This window comes from Macrotis lagotis, chromosome X (genome assembly GCF_037893015.1).
Source record: "Macrotis lagotis isolate mMagLag1 chromosome X, bilby.v1.9.chrom.fasta, whole genome shotgun sequence".
In the NCBI taxonomy this organism is placed as follows: domain Eukaryota; kingdom Metazoa; phylum Chordata; class Mammalia; order Peramelemorphia; family Peramelidae; genus Macrotis; species Macrotis lagotis.
This window is the reverse complement of record NC_133666.1, coordinates 327282590-327309898: the sequence shown is the minus strand read 5'-3', so window position 1 is coordinate 327309898 and position 27309 is coordinate 327282590. Positions and strand designations below refer to the sequence as shown.

The 27309-nt window shown below is 36.6% G+C and overlaps 1 protein-coding gene across 1 annotated transcript in view; it reads right to left on the bottom strand.

Moving 5' to 3' along the window:
- Positions 1-6205: 6205 nt before the first annotated feature.
- SLC39A6 (solute carrier family 39 member 6) overlaps positions 6206-27309 on the bottom strand; it is a 36327-nt gene continuing 15223 nt past the window's right edge. Inside the window, 4 exon segments of the mRNA XM_074199900.1 lie at positions 6206-7533; positions 9249-9439; positions 15849-15929; positions 23916-24293. Coding sequence (XP_074056001.1) covers positions 7381-7533; positions 9249-9439; positions 15849-15929; positions 23916-24293 — 803 coding nt within the window. The 3' untranslated portion in view covers positions 6206-7380.

Below are 27309 nucleotides of genomic sequence, written 5' to 3'. Positions count from 1 at the left end.
GGGTGGCAGACAGAGCACTGGCCCTTGAGCTCCCAGGTCCAAATCCAGCCTCAGACACCCAACAGTCACCCAGCTGTGTGGTCTCAGGCAGGCTACCCAGTCCCATTTGCCTTGCAATACAACCCCAGCAAAAATAATAATAATAATAATAACAACAACAACAATAACAATAATAAAAAATGTGCTTCAGTCTTTGTTCCAACACCAACAACTCTGTCGTGGGTGGATCACATTCTTTATGATAGGTCCATCACAAAAGTTACTTCTATATTTTTCCACTGTTGCCATTGCTGATCGCAACTCCCTCCTTTTGTATTTCTCCACTACCATGTACTATATTTTCTCTCTCCTTTCACTCTGACTCTGTTGTAGGGTCGCTGAGTGGCACAGCAGACAGATTCCCGGCTCTGAGGCCCTAAGCCCCCTTACCACCCCTTAGCCCTAGCATCCACCTGGCCCTATGGTCTCAGACAGGCCATCCAATCCCAGCCCCTTGCAAGAAGTAAAAAAGAAAATGTGTTATATCTGACCACTCTCCCCCCATGGTCCATCCTCTCCTCCATCACTCACATCCCCACCCCTTCCCTGTCGCCCCACTCTCCTTCTTACCCCACGTCTATACCCCATTGAACATATATGCTGTTTCCTCTCCTAGCCACCTCTGATGAGAGCGAAGATTCCCTCATTCCCCCTTGCCTTCCCCCCTTCCATATCATTGAAATAGCTCATTGTAATAAAGAAAAATCTTATGTGAAATATCTTGGCCTATTCTATTCCCCCTCTCCTTTTTCTTTCTCCCATTCCATTTCCCTTTTTTTCTATTGACTCCATTTTTACACCACAATATATCTTCAAATTCAGTTTTCTCCTGTGCTTCATCTATAAAAGCTCCCTCTACCTGCTCTATTAAATGAAAAGTTTCATGAGTATTATCAGTATCATTTCTCTATACAGAAATACATGCAGGAACAGCTAGGTGGCACAGTGGATAGCGCACTGGCCCTGGAGTCTGGAGTACCTCATTTCAAATCCGGCCTCAGACACTTAATAATTACCTAGCCATGTGGCCTTGGGCAAACCATTTAACCTAATTGCCTTGCAAAAACCTAAAAAAAAAAAAAGAAAGAAAAGAAAAGAAAAGAAAAGAAATACATGCAGTTCATCATCATTAAGTCCCTCATAATTTACCCTTCTCCTCCACTCTCTATGCTTCACCTGAGTCCTGTATCTGAAGATCAAACCTTCTGTTCAGCTCTGGACATTCCAACAGGAACATTTGAAATTCCCCTGTTTCACTGAAAGTCCATCTTTTTCCCAGGAAGAGGACATTCAGTTTTGCTGGGTAGTTGATTCCCGGTTGCATTCTAAGCTCTTTTGCCTTCTGGTATATTATATTCCAAGCCCTACAAGCCTTTAATGTAGTTGCTGCTAAGTCTGTGCAATCCTGACTGCAGCTCCATGATATTTGAATTGTGTCCTTCTGGCTGCTTGTAATATTTAATATTTTCTCTTTGACTTGGGAGTTCTGGAACTTGGCTATAATATTCCTGGGGGTTGTTTTCTTTTGGATCTCTTTCTCGGGGAGATCAGTGGATTCTCTCCATTTCTATTTTGCCCTCTGCTTCTAGGATATCAGGGCAATTTTTCTGTAATAATTCTTTGAAAATCATGTCAAGGCTCTTTTCCTGGTCATGACTTTCAGGTATTCCAGTAATTTTAAAATTATCTTTCCTAAATCTGTTTTCCATATCAGTTGTTTTATCAATGAGATGTTTCACATTTTCTTCTAATTTTTCATTCTTTTGGTTTTGAAGTATTGAGTCCTGATTTCTCATAAAATCAGCAATCTCCCTGAGTTCTATTCTTTGTCTGAAGGATTTATTTTCCTCAGAGTGCTTTCTTATTCCCTTTTCCATCTGGCCAATTCTGCTTTTTAAAAAATTCTTCTCCTCAATAACTTTTTGAACTGTTTTATCCATTTGACCTATGCTGGTTTTTAACATGTTTTCTTTTTTTCTTTTTAGGTTTTTGCAAGGCAAATGGGGTTAAGTGGCTTGCCCAAGGCCACACAGCTAGGTAATTATTGTCTAAGACTGGATTTGAACCCAGGTACTCCTGACACCAGGGCCGCTGCTTTATCCACTATGCCACCTAGCCACCCCAATATGTTATTTTCTTCAGCAATTTTTTGGATCTCCTTCACTAAGCTGCTGGCTTCATTTTCATGTTTTTCCTGCATCTCTCTCATTTCTTTTCCCAATTTTTCCTCTATCTCCCTTACTTGATTTTCAACATCTTTTTTGAGCTCTGTCATGCCCTGAGCCTAATTTCTGTTTTTCTTGGATCTTTAGCTTGTGCTTCCTCATCTTCAGACTGAGTGTTTTGATACTCCTTGGGCTCACAGGCAAAGTATTTCTCAATGGCGTTCCTCTTTTCTCTCTGCTTACTCATTTTCCCAGCCTGAGCCTGGTTTTGGGGTGCTTCCTGAGCTTTTGGGACACCCCCACAAGGATCTCAATGTGTAAGGCTTTGTCTTCCCTCCTGGTATGTGAATGAGCATAAGCCCCCCCACTCTGCCATGGGGCTGAGGTGGGGGGGGCCTGCTGTTCTACGGGGGGGGCCTAGACTGCGATCAGGATCTGAGTGTGGTCAGAACCCCAGAGTCCTCTTCCAGGGCCAGAGGACAGAACTCTGCAGTCTCTCTCCACTCCCCTCCCTAGGCTCAGCACTCATGCCCTGGGGGCTTCTGCTTACTGGCCCTGCCTGCTTCTGGTTCCTAGATCTGGGCTGCCACAACCATGCTGCTCACTGTGTGCGCTGAGGGCTGGACTTCACGTGCTGGCTTAAGTCTCCCTGCAGTTCCCCCAAGTTGTGTCCAGTGCTCCCCTGGGGCGTAGCTCAGGAAACTTCCCTGCTGCTGTGAGCCCAGGCTCCCAGCGCCCAGGGGCTTCCACTGGGAGGCTGAAGTTCCTTTAGCTCTGGCCGGCCATCCCTCCAACCCTGTGGAGCTGAGCCTTTCCACTCTTTTCCAGGTTAGGGTTGGAGAACTGCCTCACTGCGTCCCTCTGTGGGTTCTGTCTCTTGAAAATGTAGTTAGAGTTCTTAGTTTATAAATTTTGCTCCAGAGCAACTAAGAGGAGGTCCTCCCCTGTTGCCATCTTGGCTCTGTTCCACCCTCCCCAGAAGTCTTAATCGAATTCTGATTAGTCTCCCTAATCTGCACACCCTTCTAAATATCCTTTCCTTTTCTTATCCCCTTGCTTTTTTTTTTTAAAGGTTTTTGCAAGGCAAATGGGGTTAAGTGGCTTGCCAAGGCCACACAGCTAGGTAATTATTAAGTGTGTGAGACCGGATTTGAACCCAGGTACTCCTGACTGCAAGGTCGGTGCTTTATCCACTTATGCCACCTAGCTGACCCCTTGCTCTATTTCTTAATCCACATATCCTTCTAAGAATTCCTCTCTTATCCTATTTCTCTTACCCTCCTATTTTCTTAATTTCGTTTACCATGGAATCTTCATTGGTAAAATGAATTGGAAAAGGAAATGTTAATCCACTCCAGTGTCTTTGCCAGTTCTTTTGCCCTTTGGAATATTATATTAATATTTAAATTATTGTTTCCTAGTTGCTTGCTATATTTTTTCCTTGACTTGGGAGCTTTGAAACTTAACTATAATGTTCCTGAGTATTAATTTTGGAATCTCTCTGACAATGATAAGGGGATGCTTTTCAATTGTTTTTATTTTATTACTTTTTGATGTCTTATGAAATCATTAGTTTCTCCTTGTTCACTCTTCATTTTTAAGGAATTATTTTATTAAGCAAATTTTTAGATCTTAATTTTTCCCCATAATTTTCTTGCTGTTCTTGCATTATTTCCCCAATTTTTCTTCAACCTATTATACATATATATATAGTTTTTTTGCAAGGCAGTGGGGTTAAGTGGCTTATCCAAGGCACACAGGTACTCCTGACCCCAGGGCCAGTGCTCTATTCACTATGCCACCTAGCTGCCCTCTTTTATTGTATTTTTAAAGTATTTTTAAGTTCTTCCAAGAACTGTTTTTGGGCTTGTGACCATTTTACATTTTTCTTTCAAGTTTACAAAAAAGTCATTTTATCTTCTGAGTTTGAACTCTGATCTCTATCACCAAAAGTTGATAGGGTTTTTTCTCCTTTTTACTCAGTTTTTCTTCCCAAATGGTCTTTATTTTGGCTTTTAATTTAGGCTCTGCTCCCTTGGAGGGAAGAAAAATTTGGAATGCAAAATCTTACATGTAATTGAAAAAATATCAAGTGCAAAAAAATTTTTTTAATGCTTATTTATGGGGGAATTTGACAGAGCCAAGTAGTTTGTTGTCTTATTCTGCCATCTTCCTATAATTTCCCCGGTAGTTTTAATCATTAAGTTGACTGAATAATGGCTGATGTCTGATTTCTACATCTTTTTTTAAATTTTTTTTTTATTTTAGGCAATGGGGTTAAGTCACTTGCCCAAAGTCACACGGCTAGGTATTTATTAAGTATCTGAGGCTGGACTTGAACTCCGGTATTCCTGACTCCAGGGCCAGTGCTCTATCCACTACACCACCTAGCTGCCCAGATACATCTGATTTCTCCCAGGTTTTGCTTATCTAGACCCTTCCATTGACCTACTTTGCTATTATTTAGGTAATACTAAATATGTTTTGGCAATTGATATTTTATAAAAGTTTGAAATAATGCTGTCACATATTCCCTTCATTTGTACTTTATTTCATGTATATCTTATATTCCAAACAAATTTGTTATTATTTTGAAGTGTTCTGTAAAGAAACTCCTTGGCATTTTTATTGGTATAGTAATACATCTATCAGGATTTAAATAGCATAGTTATTTTTTTTTAGGGGTATAGCATGGCTCAGTATATAGAGAAATGACTTTGGAAGCAGAAAGAATTGCATTGAAGTCCTAGCTCTGTGTGTTCCAGGTGTTCCTTAAATTAGGAGGTCCTGAATTCAAATCCAGCTTCAGACACTTACTAGCTGTGTGACCTTGAGCAAGTCATTTATGCTTGACTGCCTCGCAACCAGGGCTATGTCCTGTCATCTTGATCCATATCGGGCCATTGGACCCAGAAGACTCTTGAGGAGAAAGTGAAGCTGGTGACTTAGCACAGAACCCCCTTGCTCAAATCCAATTTATGTGCTTTTCATGGCATCACCACCCTTCTGTCATGGTCTTCCTCGAGAATGAAGGACAAACATCACCACCATTTTGTGTGTGTGTGTGTGTGTATGAATAGTCAAGTCACAGTGTTCTGTGCTCCAAGTAACTTTTTAAAATCATAAATTACAGAGCAGTTCCTGATCTACAGTGATTAAGAGATTTCTTTACCTAGGTTTCCTATACCAGTGAAACTGTTATCTTGACATTTCCAACCATGAACAGTAAATTTTCTTCCAAATATATATATATGTATCTTTATTTCTGTAAATAGTATTTTATGGTTATATTTATGTAAATTCTAGATCGACTCCCAGATGTTTTATGCAATGTGTAGTGCTTAACATTTTCTGCTAGATTTCATTAATGCTTTAAAGAAATGCGGATGATTATTGTGATTTATTTTGTATTCTATATTTTACTTAACTCATTAGAAACATAAGATTAGAGATAAGATTATATCTACAAATGAAAGGGATCTCATTTGATCCTTGATCAGATATATGATATTGATACCTAGGAATGGGTCTATGATATACAAAAGGTAAAGAACTTCTCCTCTAAATATAATGGCATATTCTTTAAGGTGGTGAAAGAGAAACCTTATTTAAATCCAGATAAAAATTTTAATGAGGGGTGGCTAGGTGGTGCAGTGGATAGAGCACCGACCGACCCTGGAGTCAGGAGTACCTGAGTTCAGATCCGGCCTCAGACACTTAAAAATTACCTAGCTGTGTGGCCTTGGGCAAGCCACTTAACCCCATTGCCTTGCAAAAAAAAAACTATAAAAATAAAACTTTTTAATGAAAATTCAGTAGTATAGGCTGAATTTCAAAGGAAACTGAAAGTAATTTTGCTGAAAAAAAAGCCCAACTTTGACGAAGAACTGTTAGTCTTTAATATGATCTGCAGAAAGACAGCCAGGATACAATATCTCAGAATCTATGCATTTACACATTTCCCACTCTCATTTTATGAAAACTACAGAAATGACAAGAAATTGATATAAAAAAATTTATTTAAAGCAAAAACAAACTTCTCAGGACATGCCACAGGGTCACAACTAAAGTAACAATAATAAGTAATGTCCAAAATGTTGATCCTGAGGCTTTTCAAGAACACGAAGTGCCTTCTTAATAAGCAAAGAAAGATCAAATTATTTTCAACAGTTTCCATTATTTAGTACCTGCAATTGTAATTACAAGTAACTGTAATTTAATCCTTTGAAAATTAGCAGTGTAGGTATAGGCATGTAAGGATAAGTCACAAGTAATAAGAACATCCCATTTCTCAACTATTCTGGAGAAGCAAGTTTCCTATCTAAGATTGTTATTCCATTATACTATGGTTTACGATGAGAATTTCCAGTCAACCATTGCAACTTTTGGTGTTACAATTCAAGGTATTTATATTTTTTGTTATTAAAAAAAAAGGGTTAAAGATACACCTGAGTATAGTATGAATATTAAAACACCAATGCTCAAAATGGTTTTTTTTCTCTGCAGTGTACCCATTACATTTTTCTCGCAACTTCAAAGCCTTCACATTGTTTTCTTTCTTCACCTGCTGAACAGCTAGCGACTTTTCTCTAATTATAACAGTATTCCCAGGCTATCACTCCTTGCTTTATGGGTTCTTTTCTTTCCTAACTCAAACTCTTTATATCTCCTCATCTTGACTTCAAATATAGAGTTTCCATTTCTTAAATATCTTAAAGGGACAATGAGGACTCTGCCACCCTGATTTCAGAACTTCAGAGGTTTAAAATCTGACATGAGCAAAATTACGTTAGAAATTAATTTTGAAGGAATCAGAGAAAAAAGTTCAAACTGAATTACATATAAAACATGCCATGCCATACCACATCACTTGTCCATACAGCTAAGCTGTAAATACTGGTGAACTTAACACCATAGCTATATTTTCAGAACAGAATAACTTAAACATCAATTAAAACGTACCTTTTGTTACTTTAGTAGCTAATTTTACAGTCATAACCAATAGTAATACTTAATACAAAATTTCAAGTACTACTAAGTATAAACTATGAAGCACATAAAAATGACAACAACAACAACAACAACAACAACAACGAAACCGGATCCCCTATGACCTATATCTGAAACAGAGCAACAAATGAGTAGAAAAGATTTATTCTAACATTAATGATCCAATTTAAAAATTTATACTGAATACAATTTTATGTTCAAACACAGAAATAAGTAACATAATACCAAAACCCAGTAGTATCCCAGCATTCTGTAACAGAAAATATCCCCAGCGGCTACATCCATGGTCACTGGCATCATTATGAAGCATCTCAGGAACCTAAAAAAAGAAAAGAAAAAAAATCACTACAAAGATGAAAATTTCCAGCTTTTAACAGTCATCATTTTTTTTTTTTGCAAGGCAATGGGGTTAAGTGGCTTACCCAAAGCCACACAGCTAGGCTAAGGCCATATTTGAACTCAGGTTCTCCTGACTCCAGGGCCAGTGCTCTATCACTGTGCCACATAGCTGCCCAACAGTCAATTTTGAACAACTACAGAACAATATACTACACAAAATGATTACATAAATGATTTGTATAGCGCTTTAAGGAATATGTGACCAGAACAGAATTTGGTGGAACCTTTTATATGGAGATTGTATTTCTGTGAAATCAATTATATAATCCTAAATTTAAAGTTCAATCCATAAAAAATCAAAACTTTCTATTCTATTTATATTTATTAACTTATCATAATGTAAAGTCTCCACCTCTAAATCTATGATCCCTATGGTCTTTCAAACATTAGGATTTTAAGAATAATCATTCTAAGGGATCAAAAGATAGGAAATTCAGAGATTCAGTGAAAGGGTTGGTTCAAGGATTTTAAAAAATATTTATCTTACTTAAAATCAGGATGTTTGAGGAGTTCAACAATAAGAAATCAGTAGTTTAACCTCTGGGAGAACAAAAATAATCCTTTAAAAATCTAAAGGATGGTCATATGTAAGAGACTGGCAATGTTCTACTGAACTGATGGCTAAGTGAAGTGAATAGAACCCATAGAACACTATACAAAGTAGCAGCAACACTTGGTGATGATCAACTGAGAGACTTAGCTCTTCTCAACAATACAATGACCAAATATAATTCCAAAAGATTTGTGATAGAAAACGCCATCCATATGCAAAGAATTATGACTGCTAAATGAAGACATTTCATTTTTTTACTTTTTAAAAATTTGTTTTTAGTTCTTTCTCATGGTTTTTTCCCTTTTGCTCTGATTCTTCTTTCATGATGTTACAAATATGGAAATGTCTAATATGATTGTATACATATAACCTGTATCAGATTACTTCCTATCTTGGGGAGGGAGAAGAAGGAAGGAGAAAAATGTGGAACTCAAAATCTTACAAAAATGAATATTGTGAAAGGGGCAGCTAGGTGGCACAGTGACTAGAGCACCGGCATTGGAGTCAGGAGGATCTGAGTTCAAATATGACCTCAGACACTTAATAATTACCTAGCTGTGTGGCCTTGGGCATTGCCTTGAAAACAAAACAAAACAAAAAATTATAAAAAAAAGAATTTTGAAAACTATCATTACAAATAATTGGGAAAAAAAATTTAAATGAGGAAAAATAAGAAATGTTTGTCACCACCCCAGTCAAATTTTCTATTTTCTACTATTTTGAGTACTAACTTAATTGTCCTATGTTTTACCCAAATAATTTTATAATTATTTTATAGTTATTTATATAACTAAGAGGTGATTGTCTGAATATTCTACTCAGTTTAAATTAGCTGTGTGGGTTGCCAATTCTTGAAAAAGAAGGTGGGATTGTGAACACTGTCACATATGTTAGAAGGGAGATAGCAGGTACTAAGAACCAAGTCTACAGAAAAACAGATGCTACATGTGTTCCTCAGGATAAATCTCACAAATTTTATTGCTGTTACATTCTGTAAAAATCTTTTCCAAAACTCTAGCTGATTATTTTTAGAATCTAGTTATTATGATCAGAGAATATGATTTAATTGCATAAATACTTACCATATCAACCAGAGCAACATACATGAATAAGCCAGCAGTAAGTGCAAATATCCACATAGAAACATTTTCAGCATAATGACCAATAAAAATTCCAGTTGCCATTCCAAGATAAGCCAGCATGGCTGACAGGGCATTATAAAGAACAGCTTGTTTAACGGTCATGCCAGCTTTTAATAGAACAGCAAAGTCACCTGTATAAGAAACAAAAACAACTATTACGTCTTTCCTCCATTAATTTTTTTTATTTTGTTTTTTGCAAGGCAATGGGGCTAAGTGATGCCCAAGGTCACAGAGATTAGATAATTATTAAGTGTCTGACGCCAGATTTGAACTCAGGTTTTCCTGACTCAAGGGCCGGTGCTCTATCCACTATATCACCTAGCTTGTCTCTTTCCTCCATTATTGTAAAAAAAAAAAAAAACCCCAACAAAAAGTGAGATTATGAAAATGTATACAAAAAAAGACAATCTTAGATTTGAAAGAGAAACTACCAAGTTCACTATATTTTGGGGGGTAGAAATAGAGGAGCATCTGAGTGAGTTAAGCCCAGTGTCAAACAACTAATAAGTCAGGTCTTCCTGACTTCAGGGTTGATGCACTATTCAATGGGCCACCTAGATGCCCTGAGTTCCCTACATTCTAACAAAACTTAAGTTATTCAGAAAAAAATAAATAAGGCAAAATCATAGCTTTCACAAAAAGTTCATTAAATTTTAGAATTTAAAAAATTTTTTTAATTTAAAAAGCAAAGCTTTTTTATTCCATTAGGATTCATCAATCATTTTTTTGCAACTTTGCAATTTCCAAAACAAACAAACAAGCAAACAAACACAGAAACACCAAAGTAGAAAAGAACTCAAAGTAATTTTATTGGATCTGTCTGCCATCCTAGCAAATCATGGACATTTATTTATTAATCCTTACATATTTGAAAAAGCACTTAAGTAACATTCACATTTAATTCTCACAATAATCCTGGAAGATAGGTTTACTAACATATCAAGAAACTGAGACTCAAAGAAATTAACTAACTTGTTAATGGTCACCAAGCTATTTAAGCCTCAGAGACAAGACTGGAACCTCTATATTCCTGATTCAATATAATGTTTAACTAGCACTCACCATAATACCTAAAACTATGGAAAATATAATATACTTTAAATAGACATGAATAGGAGAAAGAAGTGGATGGAGCCAGGATGTGTTTTGGGGAATGAGAAATTAGGTTCCATAGGTAAAGTGGAAGTGATTATAAAGTCTTCAAAAAACAGGAAAAGGTATTTAGATATGGCACAATAGGCAACAGAGAGCCCATTTTAATATATTTTGAACATAAAAAGTGAAATGGTAAAAACAGCATTTGTTGATTAGGGAAAAGAGAATAGTCAGATAAGCTTAGGGGACTGCTGTAATAATGTAAGGATGCGGTCCAGGAATGGCAATATGAAAGGAAAGAGGAAGTTTCAAAGAAAGTATTTGCATCGTATAGTGTCTTCCAATATAAAAGTGGAAGAAAAAAAGAGAGAATAGGATAAGTTTCTAACTTTAATAGAAGTGGCATATAATACTTTTTAGAACTTAAACTAAATTCTAAAAGAAAAATTTTATAAAGCATTTTGGCAGAAATTAAGTTTAGACAAACTACTTATAACTACACAAGAAATTCAGAATGCATTTGTGAAATGACTATTAAAGATTATACCATAAAGATCATATACTTTACACAATCATAACTGGGGGGGTGAATTTTCTAAAATAAACTTTTATTGATCTTTTTTTTTACATTGTCTATATATTCCCCTCCAGTATCACTTCCCTTTCACTTCCCAGAGAGCCACTGCACAGAAGTAATTTTTTTAAAAAGTAAAATAAATTAACAAAACAAAAGAATATAAAAAAATCTGAAAATACATGCATTTGTTCCACACTTGTAGATCTCCCACCTAAAGGGTTGGGAGAAGGCGTCGTCTCTTATCTCTTTTATTTAAACATATTAATTCTTTGCAATTTTGCCAAATTCATTTTTTTTTTGCTTTATAGTAGTTCTATTTATCCTGCTATATAGTAATTGTATACAATCTTTTCTCTTGGCTCTACTTTGTTTTCCCATGTAGGGCACATAATTTTTCTCCATATTCAGCATTATTTTACAGCACAGTAATATTTAATTCATGAATGTATCATAATTTGTTTATCCACTTCCAATTTATGGGCATCTATTTTGTTTTCAATTAGTTGCTACTACAAAAAAATTTTGCTATTAAGGGACAGCTAGAGCACCAGCCCGGTAGTCACAAGGATCTGAATTCAAATTTAGCCTCAGATCTAGTTGTGTGACCTTGGGCAAGGCACTTAACCTCACTGCCTTGTAAAAACCAAAAAAAAAAAATTGCTAAAAATATTTAGTGTATATGGGAACTTTCTTTTTTTATCAATGATCTCCCTGGGGATTATATCTAACAATCATTCTCTGGATTACTTTTCAGTTTCCCCAAAGTAATTTATGGTTTCAGGTTTACTGAATATTGGATTATTGAGTTTTATTATTTCTGATTCTACCTTCTATATTCTACAGATCTACCTCTCTATTATTTAACCAGTATCAAATTATTTTAAAGACTGCTTGCTTTATAATATGATTTGAAGTCTAGAAGTACTATTTTGAGGGGATGAATACTTTACCAATCAAAGGATAAATGTGAATTACAAAAGATAAAATAAATAGATCACTTTGCATGAAACTGAAACCTTTTGTGTGAACAAAATGAATGCAAAAGTGATTGTTTGCATATTTAAAAAATCAAAACAGACAAAAACCTTTGTATTGCATTAACTACCACTGATAAGGGTCTGATGCCAAAGATACATATTTCCCTACCTCAGATAGCTATATTTCCATTGTCTATAGAGGACCAAAAGTTGTTCCCAAATATGTAAGTGGTCACAGTATATGAAAAAATAGTTCTCAAAAGGATTATGAACTCTAACAATTATAGAAAAGAATGCTACAAATCACTAATAATAAGAAAAATACAAAACAAAATAACACCGAGATTTCCTATTATGCCCAGTAAATTAGCAGAGATAATAAAAAATTAAGCATAGTTAATGTTGGAAGGGTTGTGGAAAGGCAATAGCATTAATACATTGTTAATGGGGGGTATGCACAATTATTCTAGAATCATTCAAAGAAGAATCAAGAATGCAATATGTTCAATGACTACAATGTACTACAAATGGTAGCATAACAAATCAATCAAAACTAAGTATTTTGAAATCATAATGAAAAATCTTAGCCTCAAAACAAATTATCAGAAGACAACTTTCTCCCTACTTCTTTGCAGAGGAACAGGACCATGCAAATTTAATAGATGTCTTTGATAGTTTGGTTAATTTTGCTCAACCTTTTTTCTCTCTTACTCATTTTTCTTTCTTTCTTTCTCTTATTCCTTATTATAATGATTAGTTGATTCTCTGGGAGAGGATGAAGGAAGTAATGTAAGAGATGTAAAAACAAAAGATATCAATAAAATTTTACTTTTTTAAAGATGCTTTCTATTTAGTATTTTATTTTTCACCAGTTACTTGTAGAAATGATTTTTACCATTCATTTTTAAAATTTTGAGTTCCAAATTTTCTCCCTTCCTCCCTCCCCAGTCTCCCTCATTTAGAAAGCAAGGATTTTGGTATAGGCTATAAATGTGTAGTCAATGAAAAACATTTCCATTAATAGCCACGCTATAAAAGAAAATAGACTACCTCTCCCACAAAAAAGAAATCTCAAGAAAAAAGAAATGATGAATAGGATGCTCTCAATAAAATCTAGCAACACAAGAGCAGATGCAATGGGAAATATATTATATACAAAGTAACATCAAAATTGCAGGATGATCAGCTGTGAATGACTTACCTTTTCTCAGAAATGTTGTGATCCAAGGCAACTCTGAAAGACTTATGATAAAGAGAGCTGATGGTGTCTGAATAAAGATTGAAGCATCTTTTTTTAAATTTTATTTTTCTTGAGGTTTCTCTTTTTTACTATTCTCTGTGTGTGTGTGTGTGTGTGGTGTGGTTGTTATGCTTACTTTCCTAACATGACTATTACGGTAAAGTTTTGCATGACCACACACTTTTAACCTAGATCAAATAAATTTGCTTTCTCAGTGATGGGGAATGGGGTAAAGAAGGGAGAGAATTTTGAACTCAAAGTTTAAAAAAATGAATGTTAAAACTTGTTTTTACATGTACCTGGGGAAAAATAAAATAAAATAAAAAATTGAAATCAAAAAAAGAAAAATAAAACAAAAAAATTATGCTTCAGTTTGTATTCAGATATCAATTAGCTCTTTCTTTCTCTGAGGGTGAAAAACAATCCTTATCCTAAGTCCTCCTCTACTGCTAAGAAAAGCTAAGTCATACACAGCTGATCATACTACAATATTACAATATTACTGTGTTCAGCATTACTCTGTACAGAGTACATTTTACTTTGCATCAGATAATATTACGATATTACAATACTACAAAAATTACAATATTACTGTGTTCAGCATTACTCTGTACAGAGTACATTTTACTTTGCATCAGATAATATTACGATATTACAATACTACAAAAATTACAATATTACAACATTACTGGGACTCTGTACAAAGTACATTTTACTTTGCATCAGATCAGGAAAGTCTTTTCAGGTTTTTCTGAACACATACTGCTCATCATTTCTCATAACAGAATAGCATTCCATCATAATCACATTCCATGATTTGTTCAGCCATTTCCAAACTGATGTGTATCTCCTAAATTTCCAATTCCTTGCCAATAAGAGAGCTACCAAAAACATCATTATACACAAAGGTCCTTTTTTTCTTTTGTTTTTCATTTCTATTGGGATGCAGACCTAGTATACTGTACCATTCCTTGGTCAAAGCATATGTATGGTTTTATAGCACTTTGGACATAGTTCCAAATTGCTCTACAAAGTAGTTGAATCCAAAGTCTGATAAAATTTTACCTTCTAAAAAAATTTTATGTTCATTGCAGCCCTGTTTGTGGTGGCAAAGAATTGGAAATCAAGTAAGTAAATATCCTTCAACTGGGGAATGGCTTAGCAAACTGTGGTATATGTATGTCATGGAACACTACTGTTCTATTAGAAATCAGGAAGGATGGGAATTTGCATGAACTGATGCTGAGTGAGATGAGCAGAAGCAGAAAAACACTGTACACCTAACAGCAACATGGGGGCAATGATCAACCTGGATGGATTCGCTCATTCAATCAGAGCAACAATCAGGGACAATTTGGGGCTCTCTGCAATGGAGAATCCAGAGAAAGAACTGTGGGGTTTGAACAAAGACCAAGGACTTATTACCTTTAATTTAGAAAAAAAAATTGATATCTTATTGTCTGATCTTGCTATCTCTTACACTTTATGTTTGTTCCTTAAGGATATGATTTCTCTCTCATCACATTCAATTTGGATCAATGTATACCATGGAAACAAAGTAAAGACTGACAAATTACCTTCTGTGGGGGGTGGGGGGAGGGAAGTTAAGATTGGGGAAAAATTGTAAAACTCAAAACAAATAAAATCTTCATAAAAAAATTTTACTCTTTAAAGTGAAATAAGGATAATAACAAGATAAGCTGGGAAAAGGGGCCAGTTTAGACTAGATAAAGTAATAAATTAAATTGAGGAAGGGAGGAAAAAAGAAGTTGGTAAATTTAATTTAAAATAAATAGGTTCAAAGTAATACCAAATAAGAAGAGAAGATGGATTGTCACATGAGATAAGTGATTGATAATAAACAGATATTCAAACTGATAACCCTGAGATGTTAAATGAAATAAAAGATGTCTTCCAGCAAAAGTTGGGTGAACTCATAGAAGAATATGGGACAAGGATGGACAAGCAAAGATAAGACTGTTCTGTATTGATGGCAAGAACTTTCCCAAACAATTAGGTCACATAATCATTTGAATATGACTGCATTTGCTTAGATGCTCATGATGTGTAAAGATCAAATGAAAATGCTGTTTTTTTTGGGGGGGGAATTACTGTCTTTTGAAGACTTAATGGTGTTAATGATATTTGTCCTTCGTTTATGAAGGGAGGTAATGCCATGACAAGCACATGGATTGAAATTTGAGTGAGGGGAGGCTGTACTAAGTTACCAGCCTCCGTATCTCCTCCAGAGCTATCTGGGTTCAGTGACCAGATATGAATCAGGACAAGTGGAGATGTGAGGTATTCAGAAGTAAATGACTTGCCCAGAAACACACAGCTAATAAGAGTCAAGCATCTAAGTCTGGATTCGAACTCCTGTCCTCCTGATTCCAAGGCCAATGCTCTATCCACTGTGCCACTTAGCTGCCCTTGGTGTAATATAAATAGTCAATATATGATATTCTGTAGCAGAAGAATCTTTACTCTTTTCTAAAGGAGTATGGATAAAAACATTATAGCTGGTGACTAATTCAGATAAACAAATGATCCAAAAAAATTAGGATATTTTTAACAGTAAATATAATAATAAATAAAAATAAAGAATGATCCACATAAATAGCCTAAAAATGAAGATTAAAAATATTTCTTACCTAATTCATGAGGTAATTCATGACAAAAGACAGCAACAGAAGTACTTAAACCACTTGATAATCCTTCTGTAAAAGCTGCTCCTGTGAAAAGGAAAAATAGTGTCAGAAATTACGAATCTGACTAAGGTAAGTCAGAATTTTTTTTTTTTTTGCATCACTCAAGAGTCTATGTAAAATAAAGCCTGGTCTAAAAGAACCTGAAACTTTTTAAAAAATTTATTTATTTATTTTGAATTTTACAATTTCCCCCCAATCTTGCTTTCCTGCCCCCAACCCCCACAGAAGGCAATCTGTTAGTCTTTACATTGTTTCCATAAAACCTGAAACTTTCAACTAAACCCAAAAGGGAAGTGGTACTTTTTATTTTAAGCAAACAAATTGAATCTTTAAGGCAAAAAGTTATCCTTCACTGGTTTCTATTCCATTCACTGAGGTTAACTATTTCCTAACTAGTAGGTATAATCATGATCAAGATGGTAAAGTCAGACATATTTTGAAATTTGAAAATGTTATTATTGTCCTAATGCGTACTTCCAATAACTTGATTCAAAATTTAAAATATAAACTAAAATTTTTTTTAAAACAAATGCTGACAATTTTCCAAGAAATAAACTGTTAGTAATTATTTGAAAAAATACTTGTCTCATTAAAAATCAGATGCAAACTGATAATCAAATTGACAACTATAATTCTCAACAATATAGTAGCTACCTATGTAGATGTAGAGAAACAGACAAAGTGAAAAAAATCATAATAATACACTAATGTTATAAGAGGAGCCAGACACATATGAAGAAGTAAATAGGAATGAACAAAGAATCCTGATGAAAACTGAAAGTACTTAAAAAGTTAAGATATTTTACGTATTAAAATTCCTTTACTTAAAAATTTAAATAATAAAACAAATTGTACAATCAATCAAAGTTTTAACAAAACTTTAAATAATGCTAAAAGTGTGATTAGGGAACATGGAGTCAAGATAATAGAATAGCAGGAAAAAGTATGCCCATCTCCCCCTCAAAATCCTCCCAAAAGATTTAGAAATTTAGACTAAATCCTAATGGGGGAATCCAAGAGAGTCACAGTGAATCATTTCTCCAGGTCAGTGTGAAGAGAGATGGGTATGTGGATACTTCAGAAGCTGCAGTAGTGAGGCTCAGTGGACTAGTTTCCAGTCCAGCCTCAAGACTTTGGAGAAATAAATAGGGCAGAATTCAAGACTCAAGGGAAACCTGTAGTTCTCACTTTCCATAAGAAATGATAGAGATGGTTTCAGAGACTTGAGAAAACTTATAAAAACTGATGCAGAGAGAGGAAAAACAGAATCAGGGAAACTTTTGATGTCCTCTCCTGGATTACTGCATTGTTGTAGCAGAAGGCTTGCAAAGCTCAATTAAACCATGAGCTATGCTGTCTGTACAGGGTGACTCAAGATGGATAGGTCACAATGCACAGTTCTGACAAAAGGTGATTCACTGGAGAAGGAAATGGAAAATCAGTCCAGTACATTTTAGATAGTATTAAACTGATAAAAGAAATGAAGATGTCCAGAATGCTACAGAGAAAGAGTGAATGTCAACCATAAGTAAACCCAGGACTAATGAAGTTGCAAGGTCAAAGATAAAAGGAAGATCGCTTGTGAATGCATCTGAGGAAAGTCCAATACTGTAGAGAACAATATTGTATAGGAACCTGGGAATCTATGTATGAAGGAAAGCTATATGTGGTCAAACAGGAGATGGGAAGATTAAACATTAACAGCTTGGCTATCAGTGAACTTGGTAAGATGGAAATGGGTGAATTTAATTAAGTTGATCATTACAGATACCACTGAGGGCAAGAACACCTTAGTAGAAATGGAGTTGTCCTCATGGTTGATAAAAGAGTGAGAAAAGCAGTACGGGATACATAATCTCAAAAATGACTGAATGATATCTGTTCAAATCCTTGCAAACTGTTCCAGCATTAAAATAATACAAGTCTTTGCTCCAATCACTGATGTTCAAGAGGTCAAAGATGTTCAGTTCTATGAAGACCTACTACATTATCTAGAAATAACATCTTCCCAAAAGATGTCTCATTCATCCTAAAGGATTGGAATGCTAAAGCAGGAAATCAAAAGATCACTGTAATAACAGACAAGTTTGGCTTTGGAGTACAAAATGACATAGGACAGGACTAACAGTTATTTCACTATTCATAATCAACACTCTTTTTCAACAACCCAAAAGATGACTTCAACACATGGACATCACCACATGGTCAATAAAGAAATCAGACTGATTATATACTTTGTAGGCAAAGGTGCAGAAATTTTCTATGGTCAGTTAAAACAAGATCTGGAGCTGACTGTGGCTCAGGTCAAGGACTACTTATTGCAAAATTCAGACTTAAAATGAAGAAAATAGGGAAAACTATCAGACTCTATAGGTAAGAACTAAATAACATCCTTTATCACTATCAAGTGAAAAATGAGGAATAGATTTAAGAGATTAGTTCTGGTAGAGGGAATGCCAAAGAATTAAGGACAGAGGTACGGAAGAAGTAGCAACCAAAAAAATTCAAAGAAAAAGAATAAGAAAGCAAAATGACTGGTGAGGCTTTACAAATAGCAGAGGAAAGAAGGCAGCTAGGTGGCAGAGTGGATAAAGAACTGGTCCTGGAATCAGGAGGATCTGAATTCAAATCCGACCTCAAGACACTTAATTACCTAGCTGTGTGATCTTGGACGAGTCATTTAACCCTATTGCCTTCCAAAAAAAAATTAAAGAAAAAAACAAATAGCAAAGGAAAGCAGAAAATCAAAAGGTAAAAAAAAAAGAAAGGAAAAGATATCTGAATGCAGAATTCCAGAGGAAAAACAAGGAGAATTAATATTTTCTTAAACGAGCAATGCAAAGAAACAGAAAACAATAAAATGGGAAAGACAAAGGATGTCTTCAAGTAAATCAGATCAAAGAAATGGTTCATGAAAAAATAAGCATGATAAAAGACAAAAATGGAAGGGACTTAGTACAAATAGAAGAGATGAAGTGGAGGTGGCAAGTGATTTTATATCTGTGGAATTCTATAATCTAAATACCTGTGGAGGCCACACAAGCAGATAAGCCATCCCTAAATTTTGAATTGTTTTTTATTTTTAGATCTACTAAACGCTTTATTGCCCTCTGTCTGAAGAGGCATTCCAAAAGCATTATATGCAAGTCAAACCATTAAATCACTTTAACAAACATGTATTAAGTCTGTATTGGTATTGGATAAGATCCAAAGTTCAGACAGTTCTTGCCCTCCTGGAGCTCCCAAGCTAATATCTGTAATCTTCTGTTTTCCATTGATGATTTAAATGGTCTTTTATAAAATTGAAATGCTAAGCTAACCCTCAAATCTTAACTAAATCTAACCTGGAGTCATTCCTTTTTGGTAGAATTCAGATGCCCCTTTGAATTCTCAAAGGTACCAGTATATTCCTCAGTGCTGGTGTCAGCAATTGCCAATAGATTTTTCACACATAGTAATTTATGTGCCACTAAATGACCATCCTAATTGCATACCTGCTTTTCAGATAGTTAATAACTGCCTAGCTGTGTGACCCTGAGCAAGTCACTTTAACCCCATTGCCCTGCAAAAAAACAAACAAACCCCCTCCCAAAAAGGGGAGTTTCAGAAAAAAAAATCTACTTCTGCTTTACTGACTACATGAAAATCTTTGACTGTTTGGCCACAAAAAGTGCCAACTCCACAAAGGGATTGGAGTCCCATATTATTTTACTTGCCAGAATTAAGTTCACTAGGAAAAATCTCAGGGATTTTGTTTGCCAGCGATATCTCAAGATATCAGATAATACTGCTCTGATGGAAAAAAGTAAAGAATTAAGACTGATTAGGGTGAAATGGGAGAGTGTAAAAGCTGGCTTGAACCTTATCATAAAAAAAACAAAATTCTTGGCAACTGGTCCTATCATTTCAAGCAAATAAGAGTTAAAAAAATAAAGGCTATGAAAGATGTTATATTCTTGGGCTCAAAAATCACTTCAGATGATGACTGCAGTCATGAAATTAAAAGACACTTGCCCCAGTGATAGGAAAGCCATGACTATCTGGACAGCATGCTAAAAAGTATGAGGTCTCAAAGAATTGAAGATGACTAAATAACAAGTTTAATATAACAACAATAAAGGCAAATAACTTTGAAATAATTTTTTTTTTAGATTTTTTTCGAGGCAATGGGGTTAAGTGGCTTGCCCGAGGCCACATGGCTAGGTAATTAATAAATGTTTGAGGTCGGATTTGAACCCAGGTACTCCTGACTCCAAGGCTGGTGCTCCATTCACTTTGAAAGAATTTCTAACTCTGATTATTGTAATGACCAACTATAATTCCATAGCACTAAAGATGAAACATTCTATTCACTGTCTGAAAGAAAGGTGAAGGACTCAACAATGCAGAATGAAATATTTTTTGCGTACATAGCTAAGGCAAAAATTTGCTTTACTCAACTACACAAAAAAAGAGGATGCAGGAAAAAATTTCCCTGTTTTTATCAGATCTTTTGTTTTTCTTTTGTTTTCAATGGGGGGAAGAGATGGGACACAGGCAGGAAAGAAATTGGGATTTCTACCGATTGAAAAAATTAACTTTTTTTTAGAGTGAAAGAACTTCAGCCTCCTGGAGGCAGCCCAGGGCGCTGGGAGCCGTGGCTCACAGCAGCGGGGGAGTTTGCTGAGCTACGCCCTGAGGAGCACTGGGCACAAATTGGGGGAACAGAGGGGGGATCTCTGCCAGAGCGAGCACGTGAAGGGCACACAGAGAGCAGCATGGTCAGTGCAGCCCAGTTCCAGGAACCAGAAGCAGGCGGAGCCCCCAGGCATGAGCCCAATGAACCTGGGGAGAGGAGTGAAGAGAGAGACTGCAGAGCTGGTGTTCTGACCACATTCAGATCCTGATCCCAGTCTAGGCCCCCCTCCACCTCAGCCCCGTGGCACAGGGAAGGGGGGCACATATGGTCATTCACAGACCAGGAGGGAGGACAGAGCCTCAAACACTGAGACCCTTGTGGGAGTGTCCCAAAAGCTCAGGGAGCACCCCAAAACTAGGCTCAGGCTGGGAAAATGAGCAAGCAGAGAAACAAGAGGAACACCATTGAGAAATATTTTGCATATGAGTCCAAGAAGGATCAAAATACTCAGTCTGAAGATGAGGAAGCACAAGTTCCTGCATAAAGATCCAAGAAAAACAGAAACTGGGCTCAGGCTATGACAGAGCTCAAAAAAGACTTTGAAAATCAAATGAGGGAGTTGGAAGAAAAACTGGGAAAAGAAAGGAGAGAGATGCAGGAAAAACATAAAATGAAGTCAGCAGCCTAGTCAAGGAAATCCAAAAAAATGCTGAAGAAAATAGCATGCTAAAAACCAGCTTAGGTCAAATGGATAAAACATTTCAAAAAGTTATTGAGGAGAAGAATGCTTTAAAAAGCAAAATTGGCCAGATGGAAAAAGAGATAAGAAAACTCTCTGAAGAGAGCAAATCCTTCAGACAAAGAAAAGGACTCAGGGAGATTTATGAATTTACCAGAAATCAGGAATCAATTCTTCAAAACCAAAAAAATGAAAAATTAGAAGAAAATGTGAAACATCTCATTGAAAAAACAACTGATATGGAAAACAGACTTAGGAAAGATAATTTGAAAATTATTGGAATACCTGAAAGTCACAATCAGGAAAAGAGCCTTGACATCATTTTCAAAGAATTACTACAGGAAAACTGCCCTGATATTCTAGAAGCAGAGGGCAAAAATAGAAATGGAGATAATCCACCGATCCCCTGAAGAAAGAGATTCCAAAAAACCAACCCCTAAGAATATTATAGCCAAGTTCCAGAACTCCCAAGTCAAAGAGAAAATATTACAAGCAGCCAGAAGGACACAGTTCAAATACCATGGAGCTGCAATCAGAATCTCACAGGATTTAGCAGCAATTACATTATAAGCTCGTAGGGCTTGGAATATAATATACCGGAAGGCAATAGAGCTTAGAATGCAGCCAAGAATGAACTACCCAGCAAGGCTGAATGTCCTCTTCCAGGGAAAAAGATGGACTTTCAATGAACCAGGGGAATTTCAATGGTTCCTTTTGGAATGTCCAGAGCTGAACAGAAGGTTTGATCTTCAGATACAGGACTCAGGTGAAGCATGGAGATTGGAGGAGAGGGGGGAAATATGAGGGACTTACTGAGGATGAACTGCATGTATAGAAAAATGATACTGATAATATTCATATGAACCATCTCAGTTAATAGAGCAGGTAGAGGGAGCTTTTATAGTTGAAGCACAGGAGAAAGCTGAATTTGAAGATAAAATATGGTGTAAAAAAGGAAGTCAATAGAAAAAAGGGAAATGTAATGGGAGAAACAAAAAGGAGGGGGGGGGAATAGGCCAAGATATTTCACATAAGATTTTTCTTTATTACAATAAGCTATTGCAATGATATGGAAGAGGGGAAGGCAAGGGGGAATGAAGGAATCTTCACTCTCATCAGAGGTGGTTACGAGAGGAAACAGCATATATACTCAATAGGGTATAGACATCTGGAGTAAGAAGGGGGGGACGGGGGAAGGGGGGTGATGTAAGTGATGGAGGAGAGGATGGACCATGGGGGGAGAGTGGTCAGATATAACACATTTTCTTTTTTACTTCTTGCAAGGGGCTGGGATTGGATGGCCTGTCCGGGACCGTAGGGCCAGGTGGATTCTGGGCCTAAGGGGTGGGGGTGGGGGGCTCAGGGCCTCTTGGCCCCAGAGTTGGGGATTTGTCTGTTGCGACATTCAGAGACCCTACAGCAGAGTCAGAGTGAAAGGAGAGAGAAAATATAGTACTTGGTAGTGGAGAAATAAGAAAGGAGGGAGTTGTGATCAGCAATGGCAATGGTGGAAAAATATGGAAGTAACTTTTGCAACGGACTTATAAAGAACATGATCCACCTGCAACAGAGTTGTTGGTTTTGGAACAAAAACTGAAGCACATTTTTTATTATTATTATTTTTTTGGGGGGGTGCAGGGCAAATAGGGCTGGGTGGCCTACCTGGGGCCACATAGCAGGGTGATTGTTGGGTGTCTGAGGCTGGATTTGGACCTGGGTGCTCCTGGCTCAAGGGCCAATGCTCTGTTTGCCACCCAGCCACCCCAACTATTACTATTTTATTTTATTTGGGTTCCCCCCCTTCTTGGTTTTTTCAGGGTGGTGGGGTTCAGGTGGCTTGCATGTCACATAGCTGGGTGATTGTTGGGTGTATGCGGCCGGATGTGGGCTCAGGTGCTCATGGCTCCAGGGCTGGTGCTCCATCCATTGCGCCAGCTGGCCATACCTACAATTATTACTATTATTTTTTTAATTTTTTTTCTCTTCCCTTTACTTTATCGCTCAAGTATGTCTATATTTATGGGGTAGGGGGGTATTTTGTTTACTCTTAAACAAGAATATTTTATTAATATAAAAAAACATTATTTGTACAAGATGAGAATAAATATTAAATTAAAAAAATAAATAAATAAACTTTTAAAATTGAGAGTAGGTGTCCCCAAATTCCTGGTGCCTTTAAGAAATTGCAATGTATTTTTTATCTCTCATCACACTCAATTTGGATCAATGTATAACATGGAAACAATGTGAAGACTGAAAAATTGCCTTATGTGGGGGGTGAGGGGAAGATTAGGGGGAAAAATTGTAAAACTAAAATAAAATCTTTAATGCAATGTATTTGGAGAGTTATAATTTATTTCTTAACCAATTTCTCTTATTTTGTTTCTTGGTATATATCAGAAATCCTAAAGCATTCAAATTCTGTCCAAATGCCATAAAACTTCAATGATTTCAAACATTGTCAGACTGTTGTGATTTCTCTACTGGTACATATATAAACCATTTACAAATATACTAAAAATAAATATTTACTGATTTAAAAACCTTAGCTGCTTAAGAAAGAATGACTACTAACTGGCATACAGACCAAAGAAGTATTTTATGATATTAGTGTTCCAAAGAAATGTTTAGAAATTATGTATAGTGTACTTACCGATTGCTAAGCCGTCACTGAAATTGTGTAAGCCATCACCCATGATCACCATCCAGGCTAATGTGGCTATGCCAGCATCTTTCAACTCTTCCCGAGAGTAGCGCTGACTGTGACTGTGGGGATGATGATTCTGATGATGGTGGTGATGTAGAATATGATGGTAATCATGATGATGATGAATGAGATCATCTGATTGGCCTAGAGTATCATGGAAATGGGAATGACATTTATTCTTGCACCCTCTAGATACATATTCATTGTAAACTTCTTGCGGATGAGAGTGAGCTATCATGACTTCTTCTTCTTCCAATACTGCTGGTTGTTGAGAATCGAAGTGTGCAGGGTCTTGTGAGTCTGCCCCTATATAACCTTCAGGCCCTAGGTAACAACAGCAAGGAATTTAGATTTTAAAATGTCCACTTGGAAAGAGTTGGGGAAAAACACGTGTTTTCTAAATACAAACTTAAACTGTAAACAACAAAATAATATTAATAGGATATGCTAGGTTCAAATTAAGAGTTCTTGTTTTATGACTATGGGCTATATTGGTGGGAAGATCAATCATTTATTAAGTGTCTATATGCTAGGCACTGCAGTAGATGCTAGGGATACAAGTGCAAAGAATGAAAGAGTCCTTACAATTTTACCTTCTAGAGGGAATGATGACAAGTACTATAAAAATATATATGTATAGCATAAAATTAACATAAACATATGAAAACAGCAAAAAACCCAAGAAGTTTAGTAGATGGGACACTAACATTAGCAGGCAGGGTCAGAAAAGCTTCATGCAGAAGATTGTAGCTGAAAGAAAAAGAAAATTTCTAGGATTGAGAGGCAAGCAGACACAAGTGTAGTCCAGGCATGAGAAGATACACATTTTATGTGAGGAACAAAAATATGATGCTACATAATCTCAACTGGGGCCTCACCAGAGCAAAGCAATCTTTTTAAACCATTCTAAATAACTCCTTATTCTACTCACCACAGTAGCTCAGACAAACCTTTTCTTTCATTCCTCCTCAAACTTCCCAGAGCTCTCTGCCCTCACAGCCTCTCAGCTGAACACCCTGTGTACCCTTTTTACTGAAAAAATTGTGATCATTCCCTGAGATCATCCTCTTCTCCCTTCCTCAATTCCTCGCAGATGCCTTCTGCCACCATCCTGCCTTCACTCCTATTTCATATGAGGAAGGCCTTCTCCTTACCACTTGCACAACTGATCCCAGTGGATATCCCCTCAATCATCCCTCCTCTCTCACTTCTCTTCATTTCTTCCTTTCTCCTGGCCGCTTCTAATTGTTTGCAATACACTCAAGTCTTCTCTAACCTCAAAAAAAAAAACTTGATTCACTTATTCCAGCTAGCTATTGTCCTCTATCCCTCCTCCCTTTTATGGATAAACTTGAAAAAAACTGTCTATCATCAAAGGTTTTACCTTTCTTCTCAACTTTCTAAGTTTCCAATCTCATTACTGCTCTTTACAAAGTTACTAAAGATCACTTACCTGTCTAATCTTATGTTTTTTTAAATCTCCATCCTTTATGACCTCTCTTATAGCCTTTGAAAATTTTGAACAACTTCTTTTTTCTATTCTGTGACATCATATTTATCCTAATTCTCTTATCCAAAAGACTGCTCCTTCATTTTCTTCATAGACCCTTTGACTAGGTCATATCTGCTAATGGGGGTATAATACTGAATACCTCCCCAGGGCTCTTTCCGGGGTCCTCTATTTCCCTTAATCTCATTAGCTCCAAGGGATTAAATTACTATCTTGAGGTTCATTTTCAGATCTAGTATCTAGTCCTAATTTCTTTATTGATCTCTAGTCACCGAATTTCAGTCATCTATAGGATGGGAGTCCCACTGACATTTTAAATTCAAAACTGAACTGTATTTCCTCTAAGTGCCTCCCTCATCCACACTTCCTGGGGCAGCTAGGTGGTGCAGAGGATAGAGCACTGGCCCTGGAGTCAGGAGTACCTGAATTCATGCCTCAGACACTCAAAAAAACCAATTATCTAGTCATGTGACCTCGGGCAAGTCACTTAACCCCAATTGCATTGAAACGAACAAATAAAAAAAAACTTCCCCATTTTTTTCTTTTGCAAAGCAATGGGGTTAAGTGACTTGACCACAGTCACATAGCTAGGCAATTATTAAGTGTCTGAGGTCAGATTTGAACTCAGGTACTCCTGACTCCAGGGCCAGTGCTCTATCCACTGTACCACCTAGCCACCAATGGGATACCATTATCCACTCAGGCACCTAGACTCACAGCCCTGACTTTTCACTATCAGTCCTCTATAACCAATACATTTCAAAACCACAATTCTCATACTCCCTTCTTTCCTCTTGACACAGGACCTCATCATGTCACCCCTGGAGTAGTGCAATTACTTTGCTGGTTGGTGTTAATCTCTTTGACAAATTTCTTTCCTTACTTTAGCCCATATTCCACTTAACTAATTAATATTGCTGAAATGCAGGTCTCTCCATGTCAGTGTTCTCCATTCAATAAATTCCAGAGGCTTCCTATCACATCCAGGAACAAATACAAAATACCCTAGCACTCCAAGTCTTTTGTAACCTGGTCCTTTCCTTCCTTTCCAATCTTGTTTTATTCCCTTCCCAAGTTCATTTCAATGCAGTGATGCTGGTCCCTTGTTGTGCCTTGAACCAAACAACCCCATCTTTCAACTCTAGGTCATGCACTATGCTTGGAATGCTCTCTCATTTCCAAATTTTGATTTTCCTGGCTTCTTTCAAACCCAACTAAAATCCAACCTTCTGCAAAACTTTCCCAGTTACCCCAGTCTATGTGCTCAGAGATTTCCTCCCATTCACATACATCTGTACATAGTCGTGTAAGTGCTATTTACTCACTAGATTGGGAGCTCCTTGAGAACACAATCTTTTTTTTTTTTTTGCAAGGCAAATGGGGTTAAGGGGCTTGCCTAAGATCACACAGCTAGGTAATTATTAAGTGTCTGAGGCCGGATTTGAACTCAGGTACTCCTGACTCCAGGGCCAGTGCTCTATCCATTGCACCACCTAGCTGCCCCGAGAACATAATCTTTAAAGTTTGTCTCCAAGGGGCTTAGCACACCGTCTGGCACTAGAAAGTGCTTAAAAAATGATTACTAAATGGTTGGATTATAGAATGTGGGAAGAGACAGGTTAGGGTCAGGCTGTGAAGGGCTTTAAAAGCTATAAAGGAGGTTATAGTGTATCCCTTAAACAGGACGGCATTGAAACTGGTTAAGTAGGAGAGCATCTGATGGACTACAGAGGTGAGGAGACTTGATGGAGTGAGACTAATCAGGAAACTTTTAATAACTTATGTGAAAGGTAATGACAGCCTAAAATAACTGTGGCAGCTATTTAAATA